At 34.8% G+C, this 19,357-nt stretch overlaps 1 protein-coding gene across 1 annotated transcript in view; it reads right to left on the reverse strand.

Annotated features, from left to right (window-relative positions):
- Window positions 1–1,500: 1,500 nt before the first annotated feature.
- LOC117341817 (fibropellin-1-like) overlaps window positions 1,501–19,357 on the reverse strand; it is a 31,335-nt gene continuing 13,478 nt past the window's right edge. Inside the window, exons 13-39 of the mRNA XM_033903679.1 lie at window positions 17,825–17,938; window positions 17,018–17,117; window positions 16,095–16,192; window positions 15,582–15,695; window positions 14,578–14,694; window positions 14,314–14,427; window positions 13,972–14,088; window positions 13,427–13,543; window positions 13,121–13,240; window positions 12,516–12,746; window positions 11,756–11,869; window positions 10,292–10,405; window positions 9,901–10,020; window positions 9,438–9,557; window positions 8,980–9,102; window positions 8,445–8,558; window positions 8,191–8,304; window positions 7,668–7,781; window positions 7,241–7,354; window positions 6,858–6,971; window positions 6,427–6,540; window positions 5,989–6,108; window positions 5,367–5,480; window positions 4,848–4,965; window positions 4,493–4,606; window positions 4,057–4,170; window positions 1,501–1,750 (exon numbers count right to left, since the gene is read on the reverse strand). Of these exons, the coding sequence (XP_033759570.1) occupies window positions 4,859–4,965; window positions 5,367–5,480; window positions 5,989–6,108; window positions 6,427–6,540; window positions 6,858–6,971; window positions 7,241–7,354; window positions 7,668–7,781; window positions 8,191–8,304; window positions 8,445–8,558; window positions 8,980–9,102; window positions 9,438–9,557; window positions 9,901–10,020; window positions 10,292–10,405; window positions 11,756–11,869; window positions 12,516–12,746; window positions 13,121–13,240; window positions 13,427–13,543; window positions 13,972–14,088; window positions 14,314–14,427; window positions 14,578–14,694; window positions 15,582–15,695; window positions 16,095–16,192; window positions 17,018–17,117; window positions 17,825–17,938 (2,858 nt within the window). The 3' untranslated portion in view covers window positions 1,501–1,750; window positions 4,057–4,170; window positions 4,493–4,606; window positions 4,848–4,858. The remainder of the gene's footprint in view (window positions 1,751–4,056; window positions 4,171–4,492; window positions 4,607–4,847; window positions 4,966–5,366; window positions 5,481–5,988; window positions 6,109–6,426; window positions 6,541–6,857; window positions 6,972–7,240; window positions 7,355–7,667; window positions 7,782–8,190; window positions 8,305–8,444; window positions 8,559–8,979; window positions 9,103–9,437; window positions 9,558–9,900; window positions 10,021–10,291; window positions 10,406–11,755; window positions 11,870–12,515; window positions 12,747–13,120; window positions 13,241–13,426; window positions 13,544–13,971; window positions 14,089–14,313; window positions 14,428–14,577; window positions 14,695–15,581; window positions 15,696–16,094; window positions 16,193–17,017; window positions 17,118–17,824; window positions 17,939–19,357) is intronic.

The raw sequence follows: 19,357 nt of genomic DNA on the forward strand, positions 1-19,357 counted from the left end.
TCTAGATGGGGAGAAGCAAAATACCAATATCCAATAAGTTTCACAAATTTCAATATTCAATTTCGAATACAAAATTAAATGCTTTCTGGTGAAATTCGATCTGTGATATGCCTCTGTATTGTTTGTGTAACTGTCGAATAAGCGATACTTAGAATATATAATTTTGATAAAGCACGGAGATGGGGGATATAAAATCGTATATATATAATCGTATTCTGGTGAGTTGAGTTCATCTTCCGTCTTGTGATATCATTTTGCTGAAGCAGACGACTCTTACTTTTTCGTTCCACCTGGTCTTTTGGTAGTTTTTCAACGGTTTCCATACAAATGTGTAACTTGTGTTGGGATTTTTCCATCTTTTTATATATTTTCATTTAAAATCACGGAATCGTTATTCTGTTGATATTCATTGGTGTTCTTCAGATGTTCACGGGATCTTCCTGATATACCAGTTATCAGGTATGGACTTGTGATCTCAACTTTCATCGAACTACACCGCGTATCAAACAAAGGATTGTACATGGAACATATTTCCCGTGTTAACAATTTTGAATTTTACCTTTAAGACAAGGAACTTGTCACAATATCATACATATATAATTTGGCATAGTAACGCTTAGTGAAAGCAGACGCTTACACCAACACATTCTCTTTTAATATATTTACAATAATAATTGCCCTTCTCATATACATGGCTTATTACAACCATATATCAAAATCAGAGACAATTATAATCTTCGATATAATAGACTATAACGTTCCAGCATCTAGAACTCGGTTACATAATAACAGTTTTCCCCGTGTCTCGGATCAGAATGAAATGTTCCTTCCTGCCTGTTTCCTACCATGACATCTATGAGAGCAATGAAACGAAAGGAATGTTCATATACAGGTACTGTCGACTCCCTTTCTCCTTGTACGGGTCTTTTTTTGACACCTTGGTGATCGAAGAATTAATTTTATTTAATGTCAGCTAAGGAATTTTACTGGTTATCTGAGCTCGGATTTTTTTAATTCACATCTAAGTGACAATCCAACCTGCTTGTGAGATTTTCCAGTTGAAGACCGTGAACATTATTTCCTCCATTGTCCTCGTTATATTAACGAAAGACGACTCTTCTGTTACTCTGTTTCTGTGCTAAATAAACCTTTGTTTTCCTAATCTACCATCTTGATTAGTTTTATATAAAATGTATAAAAATAATTATCCACCAGTAATATTGACCAGCTGATTGAAACTTGTGACTTTCCTTTTGTTCAGCTATTAAATTCATTATCATTTTTTTCCAACAAATTGTGATACCTTATTAGGATCTGATAGATTTCCCTGTATCGACAACGCAGCAGATGATGATTACACTCCTGGAACATAAGTTCTTATTCTCCCTGAATTTCTTTCATTCAATTCATGAGCCTTTTATGACGTCATTTTATGACATATTATATGTATTCATACCAACGCTTTTGCAACTGGTGAATTCATTCAATAATACAACAATCTACTATGAAAATCATTTATTCTTTTTGTTATTTTGACGTGTTACACGTGATGTTACAAGTCGTCATTGCCCGTCGGAGCATGGCTGTAGTACCTATCCTTCGGCATCCCTGTTCCTCCCAGCGTTATCGTCTTTAATATATTTCGTATGTACTAACCCTGTACATTCTCTGTCGTTTCCAACCTGAAGTTGACTACAAAGCTCTGAATCCATCAGACAACATTAACAGTACAGCAACCAATGTCATTGTTCTGAAAGAATATAACACCAAAAATGTTGTTATATGTTTTTTAACATGTATACTGCTCCATTTTAAATTATTTGCTATTGATATATTTCTTACATCAACTGGAATGTGCATTCTAAGATGTGTCTACTGGGCGAATGGGAGAAATAAAAAGCACATTAACCATAAGAAACTAAATGCTACATAAGAACGTATACGTGATCGATAATAACCGTTCGATATATTTTCATGTTCATGTATGCAAATAAAAGTTCCCACATTTCGTGTATCAATGATAAGTGATGTCAAGGCATTAAGATAATGAATCAAAACTACTCACAAATAATATTCTTGAAATGTTCACACAGGAGTCTATCAGTAGTCGATGTGACGAACTACCTACTGTTATATAAGACCAGATTAACATCTGCTACGGAAATAACACGATAGATTATGTCTGATAAAGTTCGGTTCGATTTAACATACAATGATTTGTCTTTGATCACAACATACAAATGTTTTGATGTCACACATTTGTACATATAATAGATCATGGTAACATGCTACCTGCTTTGATGAGATATATTAAGTCTTAATTTAGTGATCATTATTGCATCTACAGATGTCTTAAAAATTGTCCATGGTTGCTACACAAATATGATGATGTTTTCAAAAAATGGATTCGTATTGATATCATTAAATGTTAGCAGCTCTGTTGGCAATAATGGGCGTCGTGTTTATACGGATATTATTGATCTGTCGGGTATGAGAGCTTAGCAATACCTTCATACATTAAGGACTGGTATCGAATACCTAAGAGTGACGACATGTTATATATTAAGCCTCCGTTTTAGATAGCTAAAAACCAAAAAACCAATAAGAATTATATTCAATATATTTTTTTGTTTTTTTTTTTGTTTTTTGTTTTGTTTGTTAAATGATCTTCTTTTAAGTCGTCAGCATTTGACATCAATAACGGCAATGGTAATATTCGAAACAAGTCTACATATTTAATAAGCAGAGAACTTACTTATTTAGAAAATAAACAAATTTGAAATGAACATCTTCACGCTACGCGCTTGGTGTAAGCCGTCGATGATATGAAAGCATGATCTCGTGTTTTTCAATCGCTCTTTGTATACGTGAGATACGTATATGGATATTCCTTCGAGTGACCAAAATTACTTATTTTGCCTTCATTCCAGACAGCTGTAGAAGTAATACAAAAGTTGTCTGAATTTTCTGGTAGTAGCAGGTAACGCCCCATGTTCTGTTAGATTTTCGATTATGTAATACTAATAATGCGTATCTACTTTTGGAAACATCACCATATTTGTGTTGTGACCATAGAAACAGCTGCAGACGCAGTAACGATTGCTAAATATGAGATTAATATACCTCATCAAAGCAGGTGGAATGTTATCATGATTTATTATATATACGCCTGTGTAATATCAATAATACGAGTTCCTTTTTTGAAAATCATCGCCATATTTGTGTTCATATCAAAGACAAATCATCGGATGTTAAACCAAACCAAATTCGATCAGATATGATCTATAGTTTTACTGTCGTACCATATGTGAATCGGGGCTTATATAACAGTAGGTGTGACAAGTTCGTCACATCTCCTACTGATAGACTCCTGTGTGGACATTTCAAGAATATACTGAGTAAGTAGTTTATATTCATTGTCTATATAATTAATTTTTCTTTGTTTTCATGGTAAATACTCAAATGTGATTGGTCGAAAAATTCTTTTCATTCTTCTATGAAAAAAATTCCGAGAATGGCGCGAAAAATGTGAGGTCACAATACGACAATTGACGTTGCGTATCGATTTGAGAAAAAGAATCCCATTTAAAATCAGTAAAATTGTACATAAAACATGTTTCAAATTAGAAAATCGTTTTCAAAAATTAATTATAAGCGTTGATGTCAATTATTTTTTAGTTTCATCGGGGTTACAGTTTGCAAACAAAATTTGTTTCATACCCCGATGAAACGTATACCATACTTGAACATTATCTACACCGGCATCTACCCATACATCTAACATATATAACTCGAACATGGAGAAATGTTTATAGAACAAAGATATTCCATCATGTAAGATACTTCATCGACAACATCCGACATGTAAATCTAGGGCAAATACTGGTAATTGTCTCTAGAATATTATGTATCTTACTGAAAGTATCGGGCATTTGAATCACGCAAATTTTATGAAGAAATCTACACTAAGCTTGAAACACTTCTTTCTGCGATGGGTTTGTTTGGAAACCAGAATTTGATTTAAAACAATGGATCCACGCATGAATGAAAACCTACCTCCGACACAGTTAATGCCTGAGCGGCCTGGGGGACATTGACATAAGTAGGAGCCCACCGTGTTTATACATGTTCCTCCGAACTGGCAAGGGGACGTAAGGCATTCATTAACATCTGAAATACAATTAAGTATCATTCATTTGATTACGAATCGTGCACAGTTTTCGTCATAGACTTTGAATGAGTGTGCGGTTCTTGGTTTCATATAGACACACCATCTGTAACAAATAGGGAACACCGACATGCAAAAGAAGGCATAAATCTTACTCAAAATCGGTGTATGGGGAACAAAATATATAGATTCGTTTGAAGACTCTTGAACAAGTTCAAGGATTAAGAAATCAGGTTTTTCCGGAACGGTATTTGATATTCGAATGTATTTCTGTTACACATTAGGTGGATTACTGATGTAACCTCAAACTAGTTTGTACCCTACCTATCTCACAATTTCCTCCTGTGAATCCATTCTCACAAAGACAGGTGTAGGATCCAAGTGTATTCTGGCAAGTGCCACCATTCTGGCAGGGTCCTACCAAACACTCGTCTACGTCTGAAATGGTAATTCAGTGTTTCCAATATTGATGCGAAAATAGTTATATATTTATAGTCAAGTAACTCTAATTAAAGACATGTATAATCAAGCATTGCATTGGAGGGTACCACCCTCCTAAAAAGTCAAAGAAGTATTAACTCTTATCTGACACCCGCGTCCAATGTCTTTTCATTATGACGAGGAATATGCGTGATAATCTTATTGGTTATAATAAATCCTTAATACACAGGTGACATACCTATCTCACAGTTATTTCTCCGTCCAACCAGTTTGGCACTGGCACATGTAGGATCCTTGGATATTGATGCATAGTCCGCCATTTTGACAGATACCTACCTCGGAACACTCGTTGTAATCTGGAGTAAAACGAAGAGGGCATATACGTATTAAAACGTTAAGTAAGTAAAAACATTTAAAACTCAAAGATTTTTTTCTGAAATTATGGGCTCTAGTTGCACCATACAAGTATATAATCTTGTTCAGCCAGTTGGAATTTCCTTACTGCTTCTGTTCATAACAAACAGGGGTTTGTTTTCATTAATATTTTGGTATTCCATGAAGAGGAAAGGATTTGTAATTTCTGAGCAAATAGTCAATTTCTTTTAGCCATATTTTGACTTTTTACGAATAGTTAAAGCATTCTTTTTAAGAATAATGCATTCGAAGTCTGCCGCAATAGGACCGCCACGAGTATTAATTCTGAGTAAGTCGACAGTAAGTAGCAGGTTGCTTAACCTTTAGAATTAGGTTATCTTACCCAATTCACACCTCTGGCCCTTCCAGTTCTGTGGACAGTTACAGTCAAATGTTCCAGGTAAGTTATTACATGTACCACCATTAAGGCAGGGGTCTTGTAGACACTCGTTCTCGTCTATAGGTAAAACATCAATTGTGAGATATACGTTTTCACGTGTATTTAGGTTTTATTGAATGTGGTTATTTGACCACAAATCAAACATTTAATATTATGAGGTATAGATTTAACAGGATACTGTACAACATGAACTATTCGTAGACATTGTTTCAATGGTTTTAAACTTATACATTTTTGTGGACACTCCACTGAATCCCATATTTGCAAATGTAGTCCAGTATTTGTTGCCTATATCGCCTATATCTGCTCTTCCATCAACGAAAAAACTGCTTATATTTATACACAAAGGACATGTGTGTTTGCATATGCAGATGTTGTAATGTAGATTTGAACTATCGTATGAAGTACTTAGTGTATCTTTAACATTTAATACCACGTGATACATCTTTGTGTTGGTTATTGTAGTTAATATGTACGATATACCAATAAAACTTGTTGTTCGGCCAAACACGGACTGATCCAAAAAATAATATATATTAACATTGATATTGGTTTAATTACTGACCCTCGGTACAGTTGGTGCCGGTCCAGCCAATCAGACAGCGACATGTATAGGTACCGATGGTGTTGACACAGAGGGCACCGTTCTGACAGATACCGGGGTACAACATACACTCATTTCGGTCTGAGGGAGAAAAATGAATTACCAATGAAATATTGATTCGAGTAAACTATAACTTATCTGGGCAAGAAAACGAAAAGTGTTTTGAAGTAAAGTGGTTATTCAACATTATATATCACTGAGGCTGACATGTCTCGACAAAGTGTAAATCATTAATGTTTGCCGAAAAATTAGTTGTAGCAGGGTATTACCTTTAAACTTTAAAAATTAATGCGATTGCTAGATGTCAGAAAAATATAATTGCACAAAGAACAAATCCGGATTTTTAAAAAAAAATCGATATAGAAATATTTAAAGCTAAGTCACATTGTCATCTCTTACCTAGGTTACAGACTTCACCCGTGTAACCTGGTGGACAGAGGCATTTATAGCCACCCGCTGTGTTTAGGCACGTTCCACCATTCAGACAGGACATGACATTACACTCGTCAACATCTGCAGGAATTGAATGAAAACGTCGAATTGTAGATAGAAATAGCAATGAATTGTTAAAAACATAAACGGAGAGACGCACTGAGCCTATATAGTTAATAGATATAGGCAATTAAGAAAGTTGTATATTAATAATAATGATATTGTTGTAATACACTTTTAAGAGACAATGCAAAATAATTATGTATTTTTGTTGATTAAACAGAAGGTAAATCAAACCTTTTTTTCTTTAATATGAATTCATGGGTATTATATACTTAATAGACCTGTTTTTTCTACAGATGAAATACATTCCATTACAGACAAAGATTTCAACCTACCAACATCACAGAATTTCCCAGTCCATCCTCTGCCACACAGACACTGGACAGAGCCCGGGGTATTGATACAGCGGCCATCATTTTTACAGGTAAGGTTCTTGCATTCGTCGATATCTTTAATAAAAACAATGAGACATTTTCATTTGGATTGGTTTAACACGAGAAACGAAATACCATGTGGTCCCACTCACTATTTACTAATTCTCAACAAAAACGATATATTTACAACACGCGTTGAATTTTTATTGACATAGTATACATGTGATATTATTAATAATTTACTACATCATGATATTATTTTAATATTAATACATCAGCTAGTTGTTAAGAGCAAAACCCTACTAAAAGTTGAATTGTTTGGATTAACAATAATGAAATCTTACCTTTCAGACATTCGTCACCGTACCAACCCTGGGGACAGTCACATTTGTAAGAGCCTCGTAGGTTTCTACAGGTGCCTCCATTTTGACATGGGAAGCGCAAACACTCATCTTCGTCTATAAAAATAGCAATGATGGTTATGAGTATTAAATATAAATGTAGAATGTATTGGTTGTGTTAGTATGTATGACATTGTTTCTTTGTGTGAAGTGTGAAAATCAAATATTGTAATTTCAAATTAACAAAACCGAGTTGCGTTTAAAAAATTTTGTAAGGTAATTTTTCACAGCATTAAACTTATTCGCCTTTTTGTGTCATGCTAAATAAGTCCCCGATTTCGTCTCTGCTTACTAATTTTTGAGAAAATTAGCCGATAGGTTCTTTCAGTAGATGCCTGACCGTGTTTCAATCTTCTTAACAATGACTCACCTGTTTCACACCTGTCACCTTGCCAGCCTGGTGGACATTGACAAGAGAATGAGCCAGTACTGTTGATACATGACCCTCCGTTCAGACATGGCATGGTCAAACACTCGTTCACATCTAGACACCAAACGATGAGTGCATTTTAACAATATTTCTATAAACAAGATCTAATTTTAACTATCTCTAAAGACGCTACTGGAACCTGCAACGTTGCTTTTTAATGTCAAAATACACCTACATATATGCATATTTAATTTTCGTCCTATTAGACGCCAGCGAATGACAGCCATTTTGGCCAATCAAAACATGGATATCAACATTGTGTTTCTGGCATCATACCAATCAAAATCGACCAAGTACTTAATATGAACCAATCAGAAACAAAGATAAGGCGGTCATTTTGATGCATTTTTTAATTTTTGTTTATTTTCTTTAGCCTGTGCTTTACCGATGTTTTCTATCAAGTTTCATTTCAATGCACTAAATAGAACAAAAGCCAACCGCTCAACATGTTTTAGGTACGTACCTATTTGGCAATTTTTGCCCTCCCATCCAGGAGAACAGGTGCATTCATAATACCCAGGCCTGTTATAGCAGGATCCACCATTCTCACACGGATTAAACTGGCACTCGTTTTCATCTAAAATAGGAAACAAGGTACCAATTGATATTTTATCACCAAGTTAAAAAAAATATGTAAATGCACTAGGGAAAAAAACAAGTTAAAAATAACCGACATAAAAGCATAAATAGCGTATATCACATCAACGACGTACATACCGATTTGGCAGTTATCTCCAGTCCAGCCGGAAGTACACTGGCAGATGTAGGATCCGTCCAGATTTCGACAGGTGGCGTTATTGTAGCATGGATTATTTATACATTCATTAACATCTGAAAAGTGAACAAAGTATAGGTTTTTTGATGACCATGTACATAAATGTTTTTATAACTCTGAAATGGTATCTCTTTAATTAGATTCTTGTCGAAATCAAACGCGCTGACGCTCGACCGTAATTCCCAATTGATCTGAACATCACCATTATTGTAAATTCCTACCAAGCTGACAGGAAAATACTATTAACTGACACTCTTGAACTGAACTTAAAGTGGATGAACTACGCTCAACATTGAATTTGGCACGTACATCATCTATATGAAAGCACAGCAAACCTTGAAATGAATTCATTGATATTAATTGTTAAAAAATTAGTGATAGAAAGGGAACGAGAGGAACTTACGGACAGGAATGATACCTAGGATAAATACTGTTTGGGGAATAGGGTGTATTTATATAGAAATAAGTGTTACATACCAATGTTACAGCTCTGACCGGACCATCCTGGTGGACACTGACACGTGTAGTTCCCGGCGAGGTTTATACATGTTCCTCCATTAATACACACGCTATAATCCATCTCCGTACACTCATTGATATCTATAATAAATACAACAATTATTAGAAAAAAAAATTATGAATTCACTTATTACAGTAGCCTGTACACTATACAACTCTAGACTTCCATCAACTGTCACATAAGTTTAAACGCAACATATTTTAAAGGATAAATGGTTTAAAATCATTCCTGTGTAACTATTTTAAAACCAACGAAAAACATACTAGTGTACGAAGTCAAAATATTATCAAAAAATTAGATTTGCAACTTAGGAAATATCAAAAATAAAAAATGATAATTATGCAGAAAGAAATTTCAATGGATTAAAGTCCGAACGAAACAGGTATGATATTACGATGTAATATGGGTGACTGACCATTGTTACACTGTGGGCCTGACCACTGGGTGGGACATATACACCGATATCCACCATCATTGTCCATACATGTCGCTCCGTTGTAGCAAGGGTAGGCACCCTCAAGGCACTCGTTGATGTCTGGAACAATAACAGGATAGTATAAATACCAAATCATTGAACAAACTTACGAAATTAACGAGAAATGCATAGTTAACTTAAACAATGAAATCTTATTAACAAGCGATGTTTTACAATTTTTGAGGATGGTTTGGAATCGAAAAATATAGAAACATTGAAAATAGATTTAAGAATGTGGCCAAATTGTTAAATGTCACAAAAAATACCAATTTTTGCTTGAAACATTTAGCAAAACGACAATTAATTAAACCACGCAATCATATCCACCTTTATAGTATTATCCATTAATTACACGAAGTATATTTCTAGGAAAGATATGGTTAGAGTACTATACATTACTCACTTATTTCACAGTAAGGTCCTTTATAGCCAATACCACAGATACAACTAAAACCTCCTTGCTTATCCTGGCAGGTGGCGCCATTCATGCAGACAGGGGGAGATAACAAACATTCGTCGACGTCTGTGGAAACAAGATAATGACTTAATGCATATAATACAATTATAAAACAACAGCAAGGCTATAATTAAGAGAATAAGACATGCATGTCCAATAGTAATGTTTTTATATGTAACTGTCCACAAACGTTCACCTTTCCATGTATTAACAAACAGGAAGTAATGCCGTAATGCACGTCTGCTTAATACATCAAAGCATGGGAAACTATAATACTATTTTATAGATGCAAACATGTGTCTGTCCTTAACATCTTGAGCTGCGAAAGTATACATACTTATACCACAGTACTGCCCGAGCCAGCCTTCCGTACAATTACATCGATAGGAGCCCATGATGTTGACACACTGTCCTCCATTCTGACACTGGATCTTACTGCATTCATCTTTGGCTGTCACAAAAATGAAAGACAACATAAATAGCTGTTATAAATATTGTTCACATCTAGTAAGTGAGAAACTGTTTTGAAAATAATTGCATTTCTATAGAATTCAAAACTGTAGCCTGCTCTCATCATATCGACTCATTGAAACTCGGATAATATCATACACTTATTGCCTAACTTTGCCATTGCTGTAGAAATGATCGGGGTTATGAAATTACGCGATTCAATGACAAAGTCTCTCCATTCTATTTCAGGAGCATCGAAGAAGTCTACCAAATGGAGCTAAAGCTTCTACGTGTGTTTACAATATGAAATATGTAATTCTTCATTTTTGATGTTGACGGTTCTTCTGCTTAAATCAACTCATTTTCTCCAACATTTAATTATATTATCACTGGCTTGCTCTTTTTGTCCTTGTGTAAATAACATATGTGGTGATAGCTAGATTTCAGTCCTTCCGCCTACTTATAACTTATAAACGCGCCTCCCTGATAGTTCTTGCCAGTCCAGTCTTATTACATTACGTTTGAGATGATAGATTTCAGTCATACGAGTCCTGCATATAAACGACCCTGGTAGGTTGTTACATGTACCCGTTGCTACTCCTGCTTAGCGCTCAGTATATTTGGAGTGGGACGACTGGTTGGCCCGTTGTCAGTATAATGTGACCGGGTGGGGTGTGCTGCTGGGTATCTTCGGCTGTATGCTTCAGTGAGATAGCACTTTAAATCGGCAAAAGTTCCGGCCTATCACAAGGAGACTTAACACGAACATACCGCAGCCTCCCAAAACACACATACGCACTCACCACACTCATACATGTCGCACGCACGGGAGGCCGTCCTTAAATGACCTTATATGTTAATAGGACGTTAAACAAAATAAACCAAACCAAACTGCCGTTCAAGCACGGGTCACTTGTGCATTCATTTTTGTCTATAAATTGTTAAGAAATATGATACTTAATTTACGTTAATTTGTATTGATGAAATGTTTCTGATTTAACAAACGTCTTCAGAAAATGACAAAATGTGTATATCTCATAAAAATAGTTGCGAATGGTTTGCTGTTATGTATAATGTTCTTCAATAAGACATGCTGATTGGTCAGAAAATTAACTTTACAAAAGAAAAGTTAAAAAAGATAGTGTCTTCACTCATTGTAAGCAAGAGTTTGGCTCAAAGACATAGAAAGCATATTCCTTGGTGCAATCCAAACAGTTGAATAAATTATAAACCATAATAAATCAGGTAAACAACAATGATTCAGAGGGCAATCTCTTAATAAACGCATAAGTTTGATTCCCGAGATGTAAATCACTCGTCAAGCAGCAAATTTCAGTAATCAAAGACATACCACTCTCACAACGATCGCCGGTCCAGCCAAGAGGACAGAAACACTGATAACCGCCAACAGTGTTAAGACATGTGGCGTTATGGAGACAAGGATTGAACTGGCATTCATCCCAATCTATAAAACAAAAGCAAATCATTAATGAGACATTATTTTTATCATATCATATATATGTACAAGATTTAAAAGAGATGGTTGTCATCGACTGAGTAAACACATTTTACTCAAAAATCCAAATAATTGAAAAGAAACATATTTGAAGATACCATGTCGTAAACTAAATCAAATAGTTTTAACTGAGAATCGGTAAAACAAGCTAGAAAAACTCAACAAAATACAATTAACATCTTTTAAGATGCAACGTAGTGATGATTTCATTCACTCTTGCCATTCTGTATATCATGCTAGCTATTATTGATACTATTATAAAGATGTATTCATTACAACTATTCACAGTAGGAGGTAATCAACATAAAACCAAAATCGTTATATTTACTCAAAATCAAGAAAACGAGAAAACACATTAACAAAGGAATTATTTACATGTACGACTTTAAGATATATATAAAGCATAAAACAAGTTGTTACGGAAGGGCAAAGTGCCTTCTGCATCAACGGAAAAGCACTAGTCAATTCTAGGATAAATTCAAGCAATGTAACGCTCACACGGTAAGTTCTGAGAGAGTGACAATGAAAAAACTAAGTGTATTAACGGATATCGAATTCCTTGATTTTCATATTACGGGGCGAATATCGAACTTACCGTTCTCACACTTTACCCCTCTCCAGCCTAGTGGACACTGACAGATGTATGAGCCAAAGAGGTTGATGCAGCTGCCGCCATGTTGACAGGGATTCAAAGTCAGACACTCGTCAATGTCGAGATGACAGTTACTTCCGGTAAATCCTTGGGAACATTCACATCGATATGATCCTGCCATATCAATACAAGTCGCGGAATTGAGACAGGGAAACTGGAGACACTCGTTGATATCTGAAACAGAAAACATCGTAATATGTTGTCGTCATAACTGTTCTTTATCATTGATAACCACTTATAACGTATATCGCTTTATTTCAAATTTTCGATGTAAGCTAAAAAAGAATGGGATAGTATTTACATAGACAATCATAGAACTAACAGTTTTTCTTAATCTAAATTTAGGAACTAAAAGATTTGTTAAGAACTAAATTAAATTAGTCCCTGTGTATGTAATATGACCACAATGCCAAATCATTTAGTCTTTTTAAAAACTAAAACATATTTAAATCGTAAGGCAATAAAAACCTGCAGAGAGCTTCACGGTACTGTCATAGCAAAGGCATCACTGACTAGTGATGGGATAGTTTCAGGCAACATCAACCTACCTTCCTTGCAGAGTTTACCAGTCCTGCCTGGAGGACAGACACAGTAGTAGGATCCGGGGGTATTCCGACAGGTTCCTCCGTTAGAGCAGGGAGCGATCAACTCTCGACACTCGTTTACATCTATGAATAAATACACAAGTGATTGTAAAAGATTATCATGCAGATGCCTAAATATGATCTGAATATTCTGAACAGATTGAAACAGCTTCATTTCTAACTGAAAGTAAGACTTGCGGTTGAAATGTTCGATGAGCAGCAGTAGATTTGTTTGACAGATTTGTTAATAGCATTGACAGATTATCTTACCTTCTCCACAAACTTGTCCAGTCCATCCACCCACACAGTTACACACAAAGGAACCGTTGATTTTATTACATGTCGCCCCATTTAGACATGGGTTTTGGGATCCACATTCGTTGAAATCTAAACAAACAACCCAATGAATAATAATGGCAGCCTTCAGTTGCATTGTCAACATTGATACTATTAAAGCATTACTTTGATTTAAATGCATATTCATAACTAAGTATACAAAAAATATAAATCATCCATACTTCAACATGTTGGATAATATTCAATTATGATATTAACTTCGCCCCATTTATACCGTATTTAAAGCTTAGTCGAACTGGAAATAACCTGAATGACCACATCACATAAAAGATGGCCAATTACTAATGCAGACGACCGGGATTGTCGTTTGAGCATTTGTCTTATTCGCTCTTGACTAGAATAAAATATATATCCATACTAGCGTCTTTTTACATCATCAGATTCTACCCTCAATATCGACGTGTGACTCTGAACTTTATGATTTCAAACTTTTTCAATTATATATTATTTTTACACACCTTGTTCACACGTAGTACTGGTCCAGCCAGCAGGACAACGGCACGTGAATGAACCAGGATTGTTGATGCATGTGCCTCCGTTCATGCACACAATAGCTGATTCACATTCATTTAGATCTGTCAATAAAAAATGTAATCATTTAAATACCAAATATTACTAAAACCAACATCAAATGCTAGCACGATCGGCCATCAAAACAATTATAGTCACTGAACATAGTTTTGGTATCGCAATAGGAACATTAAACAAGTGATTTCGATCGAGCATCCCATATCTAAGTCATCTTTATTGATAGACTATATCTCGGTTAATTGCCGGTCCCCTGGTTTCATGTTACGTACCTCTTTCACAGAGATTTCCCGTCCAGCCCTCAGAACAATCACAACGATAAGAGCCAATCAGATTCATGCATGTGCCGCCATGGCGACAGGGGTTCATCTGACACTCATCTTCGTCTGTAGAGAAAACAATTGTTAGGTAATTCAGAATCAATATCAACCTATGCATCTTCTTAATTTGTAGTTTATCACAAAATTCAATTTATCTCATATACCGAATTTAATTATATAGACACTCCAACATTATACACCCAGGTTTATACCTACCAACGTCACAGTTCTGGCCGGTCCAGCCCCTGGAACAAATACAGGTATAGGCACCCTCCGTGTTTACACAAGTGGCACCATTCATACAGGGTGCAATAAGTGTGCACTCATCAGTGTCTGAAAAATATACAAACATGAATATTATATTATAACAATATCATATTCTAGTATAACAATATCATATTCTAGTATAACAGTATTATATTCTAGTATAACAATATCATATTCTAGTATAACAATATCATATTCTAGCATAACAATATCATATTCTAGTATAACAATGTCATATTCTAGTATAACAATGTTATGTTCTAGTATAACAATATCATATTCTAGTATAACAATATTATATTCTAGTATAACAATATCATATTCTAGTATAACAATATCATATTCTATAATATATAATATGTATAATATATATATGTCCAGGGAGACAGAAGCAATCGTATGATCCGTTGGTGTTGGAACAACTTCCTCCAAATAGACAGGGTTCTGCCAGGGAAACACATTCGTTCACATCTAGGGTAGAAGCAAGTGGTTAGTTCATAGACGGATGTTATAATATGTGTGATAACACAAAGTATTGTTTATGGTGCTAAACAAAAGGCTGTCTAACCTGTGTAATTACTAAAACATATGCCTGGTGTAAAACTTTGGGAAGTGTATTATAAAAGAGAGTGTTCTTTATTGTTCTCTGTACAAAATGAAAAAAAATTATCAATTCATATTATAATTGTGGCTACATGCAGTACAATAGGTAGTTATTAGATATAAAGTTGGGATTTTTGAATTTTATCAAACAACAATTAATTTGACTATTTATTTTTCAGAGTTCAAGATAACATCTACAAAGAATATTGTTCATACGAGGTATCGAATTTCGAAAATAATATTTGGCTTATGAATCAGTATGGTAAACGATTTGAAATATAAAGAAGTAAACATATCACATTCCTATAACGGCAGTATAATAATTGGGATGCCATAGAGAAAACCCTTACCTTTGGAGCAGTTCTGGCCTGTCCAGCCGGTTTTACAATTACAGTAGTATGATCCTGGAGTATTGATACAGACAGCACCATTATCACACGGCTTACGTCCGCATTCGTCTATCTCTGTTTACATAGAAATTAGTAAAGTTGTGAAAGCAAAGGATGCCACGCCCTTCAGATATGTTGACGAAAGTGAAAGTAAAGGACCCCGGAGAATTCACACACGTGCCATTGTTATCACACGGGTTTATTACACACTTGTCAACATCTAAAATGCACCAAAATATTGATAGTAAAACTATTTTGTTCAGTTACTGTCTAGAATTGTCAATCTCGGAGAATATTTCTTATTACCTAATGTGACTTGAAATGTTGATGTATTATGATAGAACGTTGTGTTAAATTTCATCGCAACAGTCCAGAGTTATTACAATGTTGTATGTGGTCACAATCTTCTACAACAGAAGCTATGGTTATACCTTTATCAAACTATATAAGATAAATTAACCGCAGTAAACTCACCACCGACAGTGGAAATGATACATGCCAGGGCTACCACGGCTGCTAGGTATACCTTCATCCTGACAGACGACACACTAGCCGGTGACCGGCTGCGCAGCCTACAGTCATTATATAATATCGCTAGACAGATGTGTCGTATAAATGACATGCATGGCCAGAAAATAAATCTTTCGTCTATTTATGTATTTGAATTATTCATAAGTAACGTCATGCGAGGGTTTTCAGCTTCTTTTTTTTTAAGATATACAATACCTGAACAGTTAATTAATTTATGTAATAAATATGACTAGCCCTTTCACTAGGCAAAGAAGTCATCACAAGGAAATTGTAGACATTCATTCACACCTGTTGCATAAAATATACCGTACATTTAAATGTATGAACTCTAAAACCAGATTATAACTACAACCATCTACTCGGGAACACAATCAACAAGGTATTCATCATATATCGAAATTGTCGTGACATCTTTATATGTAAAACTGATCTCTATATTCCCTATGCTATTCTGAACTTCTACTATGTTGGCATAGACAGCTTTATAGATACAGAGAGCTATTACCACTACGTAAATATATATTGGTAGGTAAACAATACAGAATAATATATATATAATAATAATAACAAAACCATAATTCTGACTCTAAGTGGATCAAAACCATGACAAAATAAAACAATAATATTGATTTGCTCGGAGACCATTGAAAAATAAAAAATAAAATAAGAATAGTTAGACCAGGTGTTCTGGAAGGGTAAGCGTCTTCAGCTTCATGGACGACCTGAATCTAGGTAAAATCTACGTGAAGTCACGATCTCAACTAAGATGTATGGTAGAGACACTATTAGAATGAGTTCAGAATCAGTTCACAAGTAATAAACAGATAGATTTTGAATATAAATAAACAAGCTTAGTTTAACATTACCTGTCGAACAGTTGAGTCCTACCCAGCCTAACGAGCAGGTGCAGTAGTAGGATCCAAACGTGTTTACACATGTACCTCCGTTCTGGCAAGGCATAGCGTCACATTCCGGGATCTCTGTTAGAATTAAATATCATAAACATGTATTAAAATGTACCATCAAAGCATAGAGTATGTTTTTTCATATACGATCTTAATTTTTTCAATTGATGTGAGATTAATGAAACTAGTCTTGGCAGTTTGCGAGTCTTGGCGACCAAAAATCAAAACATAGAAACGAGTTTAATAAAATCCTATATGAAATGAAAAGAAATCAAATTTTTATCAGGTGAGTCGCATTCCCCTGCAACCATGCGTTGAATTTCGTTTTTATTTAAATTCTGGAGTCGTTCCGTGTGTTATTTATTTTAATGGAATAGCTCCAACATATAGACTACTATATTAATACAACATGTTTTACTTGCAAAACGAGATATCAAGTGCATATTTGTATAGTGTCTTGTTACAACATATTTACATTCCTTTTGATTATGAAACACCAACATTATGGTGAGTCCTAATACTCGCCAACTCTACAATATTTCCCTGTGAATCCCGGAGGACATTCGCAGTAAAATGAGCCAAAAGTATCGAAGCATGTCCCGCCATTAGCACAAGGATTTGTAGCACATTCTTGAACGTCTGCAACGGGAATAATTTTAAAATCTCAATTTATAAACGTTTTATTTCATTGTCGAAATTCTTTTACATAATATCAATGGTACGGTTTTTAAAAACATACGGTTATGTCGTATTTTTTTTTTACATCACCTGTTTTACAGTTAGTGCCCATAAAACCTTCTTGACAGTCACAGCGGTACGAGCCGTCTAATTCCACACACGTGCCGTCGTTCTGGCACGGGAACGTATGGCACTCCGGATCATCTGTAAAGGAAATCATCAACAGAGAAATTCATTCGGATGTCATATAGCTTGATATTCGACAATATATTGGCTAAAGATCATTTGCATGGGATATCGTCAATATGGTATCAACATATACTTCCAAATACTAATGTCATAGGATACTATTTGACAATGTACCGGGACATCTACATTAGGAATCCTTTGTAAAGCATCACTACGCCAGAAAGTCCAAATAACAATGTGACGTAGTTTACTATTTGTCTATGCAAGTGCTTATATTGGAATAAAAAAAATGCCGACATTTTAAGTATATAGTAAATGGTTTCACATCAGAGTATTAAAAGTTAACAAATTTTTGGAAATACTGTTCTGGTATCTACAAAAATTACTACGGATAAGATTGATTAACACTGATTTATTTGGCGAGGTCAATAAGTGGAACGTAAACAGGACATATCGTCATGGTGATATTACCGATTTCACAGAAAGAACCAGTCCAGCCTGGAGTACATTTACAACTATATCCTCCATCGGTATTGATACATTCTCCTCTACTGAAACACACGTCCGCCAAAGTATAGCACTCGTTAATATCTGCAAAGGATAAATGTTTCCAAATTAAAACATTTCACTTGGTTTGATAGAAAAACAACACAATATCGATGTTTAAAAAAAAGTTATTTTCATTCAAAATCTATAAAATAAAGGGAAGGTTAAATCTGACCAAAATGAATATTAAACCTCCCATAAAAATTACAATTACAATTTGAAGATGTGCTCCGGAAGAGAAACGTCTTCCGCTTATCTGCCTGCTTTATTGCAGTATCTCTTCGCTGTTTTACATTCACGTTAACAAGGTGAAAGATGTATTAAGTCAGAAAATGACTTTAATGTTTCGAATGTCCATATGACCAAATATGTTTGCTCAGAGTGTACCGACCAATTATAAAAAAGATACAGCGGATTATTGTTCGAAATCCAATTTTCGTTAATTATATAACACTTATGATTCGTTATAACAAGACAAGTTACATTTGCATAGTCCAATTGTTACAGGTTGGATGGATATTGCTACCAAATTATTTGGTGGAATGTTTTGCTGTAAACTGACTTTGTTATATATATATATATAAATTCACAGACATAAGAACATACGAGACAAATTTTACAATATCTAATTGTATTGTTAACCAATATTCATTAGTGGATGTGTTAAGAGCCAAGTTTGATAAAATGATAATAAATGATTTAGTTGTGCCACCATACCTAGCTGACAGTTTACGCCTGTGTAACCCGGTAGACAAACACATGTGTAGCCTCCTCCCACCTCTTCACAGGTAGCGCAATTGTAACAGGGACTTGTGGCGCATTCCAGTTCATCTTTATATAAAATGCAATAAATTCATTTGTGAAATCCATTTCAAGTAATCATATTTT

Source organism: Pecten maximus, chromosome 14 (genome assembly GCF_902652985.1).
Source record: "Pecten maximus chromosome 14, xPecMax1.1, whole genome shotgun sequence".
Taxonomy (NCBI): domain Eukaryota; kingdom Metazoa; phylum Mollusca; class Bivalvia; order Pectinida; family Pectinidae; genus Pecten; species Pecten maximus.